Source organism: Centropristis striata, chromosome 14 (assembly GCF_030273125.1).
Source record: "Centropristis striata isolate RG_2023a ecotype Rhode Island chromosome 14, C.striata_1.0, whole genome shotgun sequence".
NCBI lineage: Eukaryota > Metazoa > Chordata > Actinopteri > Perciformes > Serranidae > Centropristis > Centropristis striata.
The window spans coordinates 34,594,923-34,601,901 of NC_081530.1; the positions used below are offsets into that span (position 1 = coordinate 34,594,923).

Below are 6,979 nucleotides of genomic sequence, written 5' to 3' on the forward strand. Positions count from 1 at the left end.
ATTTAAAAAAACACCCGAGTGATTTCTGTATTGCCTCAATCAGCAATTTTGTCCAAAATTTTGCCTTATCTGGGAAGAAGTAATAGCTAATGGTAAAATCTTTAATTCATGCAGTAATTATAAAGTTGTTTTCTTTTTGTAAATTATAGGCTATGGCAGAAAAGCGTTTCTTTTGATGAAAAAATTGGATTTTTATGGTAAAATATGGAATAAAATGGCAATCTTAAACGTGAAATCAACAGTGCTGTAATATTAGGAAAAACTTGCACCGTATTTATTACTGTAAAGTTTTGCCGCTTTTTACCGCAATTTCTTACAGTGTATAGAGGAGGTGGTATACCGCACACAGCGGAATATTTACTGTTAGAATATAAAAAAAAAACACCTCAGTGGTTTCTGTATTGCCTCAATCAGCAATTATGTCCAAAATTTTGCCTTATCTGGGGGGGTCGGGGAAACCCTCCCACCATACCTCCCACGCAAACGCGAAGCCTTAAAAAAAAATCCACTTCCAATCCAACATATACACTTGTCAATGAAACATGCCATAGTGATGATGCATTCACGGCACTCCCAATTGATGTGCCTCTGAAAGGATGTTCAGGGGGGCGTTTAGAGTCGCTCCGATAGATATAAGAGCGGTGAAAGGTGGAGACAAGCACCATCCTGCATCCCGACAACAGCTGACAACATATTTACGATGGTAGGTGGAGAAGAAAAGGCGGTGCAGACATGCCGAGACTCTCTCTGCACACACACTTTGGTATTTTGAGACAACTTGGACCGCTTTTTGGTATTTTAGGATTTTCCTAAAACACTTGGGGAGCATTTTTATGGATTTTTAGCTGCAAACTGGCAAAAAGAAATGACATATTTGCAGATTTTTGACTCATTTTGTAAAGTTTTTTTTATTTTTTTATTAACCTGTTCCAGTCGTGGCACAATATTGATTGTGCGCTTTTTTTCTTTAATATCCTCATGTTTGTATCGTCACTATGTCCTTGTATTTCTACACGTTTCCTCGTTTTTTGACTCATTTTGTAAAGTAGATTGTTGTTTTTTTACTAACCTGTTCCAGTGCGCTTTTTCCTTTAATATCCTCATGTTTGTTTCCTTGTATTTCCTCGTTTAAAGTGTAATTCCTCGTGTATATTCCATGTGAACATGATATTCCCGTGGATTTCCTTCTCATTTCTCCGTCTCCTCGCCACTTCCAGACGCCAGTGTCTCTCTCCTTCCTCCCGCTGCTCCTCCTCCTCCTGCTGCTGTGTTTCCACGCCGCTCCGCTCCACGGCGCAGCCTCGCCGCTCACTTTCACCGACACGGACCCCGTGACGGGCCTCTCCGTGGTGTGCGACCGTTGCGCCCCCGGCTTCTTCCTGCGCTCCCGCTGCACGGCGACGCGCAAGAGCGAGTGCGCGCCTTGTCCGCAGGGCTCGTTCACGGAGCTGTGGAACTACATCGGGAAGTGTCTCAGGTGTGGGGTGTGTGGACAGAACCAGGTGGTGAAGACGGAATGCTCCGCCGACGCAAACTGCCGGTGTGAGTGCAGAGCCGGGTTCTTCTACCGGAAAGACTTCGACATGTGTCTCCCACACAGCGAGTGTCACTCCGGGCAGGAGGCGCACAGCAAAGGTAGGACACCTGAACACAACACAGCAACACAACAACACCTGAACACAACACCTGAACTACACACAACACCTGAACACAACACCTGAATTCTACACAGCAACACCTCAACACCTGAACACAACAACACCTGAACTCTACACACCTGAAGAGAGGAAATGTGTCTATTCTAGGGCTGGGCGATATGGACCAAAAGTCATATCCCAATATATAACTCAAATTACCTGGGGGACGTTGGAGGCAGCATCAAAATGAGCAAAAAAAGACACTAAATTACTTAAAAAAGACACAAAATGACAGAAAAAAACGAAATTACTTAAAAAAGACACAAAATTACTAAAAAAAAAGACACAGAATGACAGAAAAAACACTAAATAACTTATTAAAGACACAAAATGACTGAAAAAGACGCAAAATTATTAGAAAAAGACACAAAACTACAAAAAAGACGCAAAATTATTAGAAACAGACACAAAATTACCATAAAAAAGACAGAAAATTACTTCTACAAAAAGATACAAAATTACCAAAAAAAGACACAAAATTATTAAATAAAGACACAAAATTGCCCCAAAAAATGCACAAAATGATTAAAACAAGACACAAAATTACATTACATAACATTTCCACTTCGTCCAGTAACAGCAGCCTGGTGGTAGCAACTGGCGCGGCTCATTTGAATATTCAAATGAGCCATGTGTTGATAGGTCACCACACGAAAATGTAACTAATGAAATTACTTATTTTGACACAGCTTTTTTGACACACATATTTAGCCATTAAGTATTAAATTAACAAGGTAACAACAGGCGGACCTTTTTTGTTATTTTCTTAAAAAGGAGGACAAATGGGTTCCACAAAAAAAAAAAGACACAAAATTGTGCTCACTGAACAGAATCTCACAGTTCAGATCATACAAACTCAGTTGACACGACGAATTTTGGACAAATAATGAAGCAGACAACAACTAAAACATCTCCGTGTCTGAAGTTATGTAACTTAATATTCATTTTGTGCATTTATATTTTTTCCAAAATTATTTGGCGACCCCCAGAAATCATCTCTGATCTATCTAACTGTCACTTTTTATTAGTTTTTTTCAGGGCAGATTGGCATAAAGAAGACTGATTATATTATATTGTATTATATTATATTGTATTATATTATATTATATTATATTATGCACAATGCATTGCAGGATTTCAGTGCATTCTCTGCACACTGTTGCAACTCTAATAGCTGCTTGTTATATCATTTAAAATTCCACTTCCTCTCAATATCAGGATCACATTCATCATGTTTCCTGTTCCTGTTTTCCACGACTCAGCACATGAATCCACATTATTATTCATATCAGCCTGCAGCTAGTGGTGTTTCCATTGCGACAGCAGGATGATTTGAGGAATTGGAAGTTGTTGTGTGACCGCAGCAGATATTCCATCTGATGAGTCATAAAGTAATACTGCCCCACGGAGGCAAACAGCTGCAACTATTACTACCTCTGCTCTGTTTACTAATACTCTTATTACACAACCTGAGGAATGAGGAGGAGGAACAAAATACACCAGTTGTGTAATGTTATACCCACTATGTTACTGTTTGTGTAGGTTTCCATTAGTTGCATGTAAAGAGAGACTCATTTTTGTTGCTGTAATGACACATGGTAGGAGCCATATAAAGTCTATGAGAACCAATATATCTTCCAAGCCACTTAGAACAGGGGTCTCAAACTCAAATTACCTGGCGGCCGCTGGAGGCAGTATCAAAATGACCAAAAAAATACACAAAATGAAAAAAAAAGACACAGAATTACCAAAAAAGACACAAAATTACAAAAAAAAAGCCACAAAATGACAGAAAAAAAACACTAAATTATTTAAAAAAGACACAAAATTACCAAAAAATTACACATTACTTAAAAAAAGACACAAAATTATTTTAAAGAGACACACAATTATAAAAAAAACACACACAAAATTATTAAAAAACACACACAATTATTAAAAAAAGACAAAAAAATATTTAAAAAGACACAAAATTACTTAAAAAAGACACAAAATTTCATCACAAGGGCCGCAATTGGCCCACGGGCTGCAAGTTTAATTCTGTGTCCGTTTTTAAATCATTTTGTGTCTTTTTTTTAATAATTTTGTTCCTTTTTTGGTGATTCTGTCTTTTCTTTGGTCATTTTGTGTCTTTTTGACTCTGCCTCCAGCGGCCCCCAGGTAATTAGAGTTTGAGACCCCTGATTTAAATGATTCTTTGACCCAGAAAACGTATATTTTGACACCAAGATTGACCTTTTAAGTGGCTTGGAAGATATATTGGTTCTCATAGACCTTATATGGCCAACCAAAAATTAAAACCTTTAATGATAGAGAGAATGTGGAAAAACTTTTGGTGCTTTTTTCCGGCGTGTCCCCTTTCTTCTCCAATCAGCTCCTGACTCTAATTATGAGGACAACAGACTGTATTTTCCACTCGACCTCTTATCTAACACACCTGTTCTTCTCCAGGTACACCTGAGCAGGACACCGTGTGTCGTACCTGTCTCAACGACACCTTCTCAGACTCCGTCTCCACCCACAAGACCTGCAAACCACACAAGAGCTGCAGCGCTGCAGGAGAGAAGCTGGTGCTGAAGGGATTCACCTGGCACGACAGCATCTGCACCACCTGCACACAGCTACACACCACAGGTGAGCTTTAAATACTATACATATAAATAAGAGACAACACACCACAGGTGAGCTTTAAATACAATATGTATAAATAAGAGACAACACACCACAGGTGAGCTTTAAATAAAATATATATAAATAAGAGACAACACACCACAGGTGAGCTTTAAATACTATATATATAAATAAGAGACAACACACCACAGGTGAGCTTTAAATACTATATATATAAATAAGAGGCAACACACCACAGGTGAGCTTTAAATACAAGATATATAAATAAGAGACAACACACCACAGGTGAGCTTTAAATACTATATATATAAATAAGAGGCAACACACCACAGGTGAGCTTTAAATACAAGATATATAAATAAGAGACAACAAACCACAGGTGAGCTTTAAATACATGCAGGAGAGAGACAAGGTTATAATAATTTTTGTTTTCAAATTCAGTTAGTTTTAATGAGTTTTTAGAGTGTGTTTGCTAGTTTTAAAATGATTAAAAAAAGACACAAAATGACCAAAAAAACCCACAGAATTACCAAAAAGACACAAAATTATTAAAAGACACAAAATTACCAAAAAATACACAAAATTACCAAAAAAAGACACAAAATTACCAAAAAAAGACACAAAATTATTTAAAAATTACACAAAATTACCAAAAGAAGTAATTAAAGGGAAATTATCGATATATGTTTTATATCAATATATCGCCCAGCCCTATTGCTGGTATGACAAAAAGCGATAACACGGCTTTATTAGTCACTTGTCTTTCAAAGCAGCACATCCACTTATGCAACTCCTTACTAGTAGTCATCTGAAAGACTTCCATCCATCCATCCATCCATCCATCCATCCATCCATCCATCCATCCATCCATCCATCCATCCATCTTCCTCCGCTTATCCGGGGCCGGGTCGCGGGGGCAGCATGATCTTCATCAGTTTCTAAATAGTTTCTGTTATTTATTTCTTGCAGATGGAGGCGACTACCTCAAAGAAATCCTGCCGGCGTTCCTCGTCCACCAGAAAATGACCCCCAGGCGGCTGCGTCGCATCCTGCACAATCTGCCGTCGAAGAACGGCAAAATACACGGGATTTCGAAGTTAAGCCGCCCGGATCTCCACGCACGGATCAACGCCTGGGTCGCTTCGGCCACGGCGGCTCAGATCCGACAGCTCCCGGACCTGATGACCAACTCGGGAGCGATCAGCGCCGGAGAGAAACTAAGGCACAAGCTGCAGAGAATCGACTTAAACCTGCAGGGATTGTGTGACCCTAACCCTAGCCCTAGCCCTAACCCTAACTCTAACCCTAACCTATCCCATAAAGAAGTATCTGTTCTAATATCGGGGTAAGGTTAGAAGCGTTTTTGTGATTTATTAAGTGTTTATTTGAAAGACTTTATTTTTTCCATCTAGTTTAAAAATTGCTAGGCCCTAGCCCTAACCCAGTATCAGAAGAATCATTTCTAATATCGGGGTAAGATTAGAAGCGTTTTAGTGATTTATTAAGTGTTTATTTCAAAGACTTTATTTTTTCATCTAGTTTAAAAATTGCTGCCCTATTCAAGATGCACTGTCAACACAGGCTTCAGTACTTTTTTTGCATTAGTTAAAGGAGAATACCAGTCAATTAGAGCAACAGTTTGTTACTTTTATCTGCATCAACTCATTAACATTCCTTCCTTTTTTCTGTGCATTCCTGTTTGGTTTTTTTCTACTATTTTTTTCTTTTTAATATTGACCAAAAAAATCCAAACTTGACTGGATTTGACAGGTTTAATATACTATATAGGACTGTGACAAAATGCAGCTATAATAGAGAGAAAAAAGTAAAAAAAAAAAAAAGAAAAGAAAGGAAAGGCCAACAGTTTTTGGTCCAAGGAACACATTCCTCATAGATTTATTTCTGGGGGTGAAACCAGACAAATGAAGCGGTCCAATTGATGCAAGAAGAGAAAGAAAACACAGGTATTACCCTTTAAAGAATAAAAAGTGTTGGCCTTCACTAGATCTACCTCTCCCTATGTCTGCATAGCATTAGTTTTCATTTTTTGTTACAGCTTGATATGTGAAATTAAATTATTCTGCTATTTATAGAAACGAGGTACCCTGCACCCTAAAAGGTTTTACATGCATAAAAAGAATGAGAAGAATTGAATGCAAGTGAGGCTGATGCTCAAATAAAAATCATCAAAAAGGAAATCTATGGTTATTGATTTTTTATGTAATTTACAATTCTGCAATTCTACAATGTCATTTAGCAGATGCTTCTTTCCAAAGCGACTTACAAATGAGAGTTAATACAACACAAGCAAGGATGAAGTCAAGAAACATAGCAAGAGTCAGAGCCGTAGGTTCAGTTTGAGTCCATTAGGACGCAGATGGAAATTTTCTCTGCTGCTGGTGAAGAACGAAAAAGAGACTTCTGCCGGCCGACAAGGTTTATTTCTTTGCAAAGAAATGTCATTCAACACACGAGCGGTCAAAATGAAGAAAGACCCCGAAAGGGTGGAAAACTGTCCAATTTATGCCGTGAGAACGCCCCAAAAGGCCCCAGGAGGGTGGCCTCCTTCAGTATTTACATTTAGTTATAGAATTTGGTCTGCACATCACAATTTAAAACACAAAGAGGACCTTTCTAGGTGTGAGAACCTT

General features: G+C 38.3%; 1 protein-coding gene across 1 annotated transcript; it reads left to right on the plus strand.

The window, feature by feature from the left end:
- Window positions 1-678: 678 nt before the first annotated feature.
- On the plus strand, window positions 679-6,738 carry LOC131984875 (tumor necrosis factor receptor superfamily member 6B-like). The gene is made up of 4 exons (XM_059349867.1): window positions 679-703; window positions 1,218-1,635; window positions 4,149-4,331; window positions 5,298-6,738. Exons 1-4 carry the CDS (start codon window positions 701-703, stop codon window positions 5,675-5,677), a joined length of 984 nt encoding a protein of 327 aa, XP_059205850.1. The 5' UTR covers window positions 679-700; the 3' UTR covers window positions 5,678-6,738.
- Window positions 6,739-6,979: the final 241 nt, after the last annotated feature.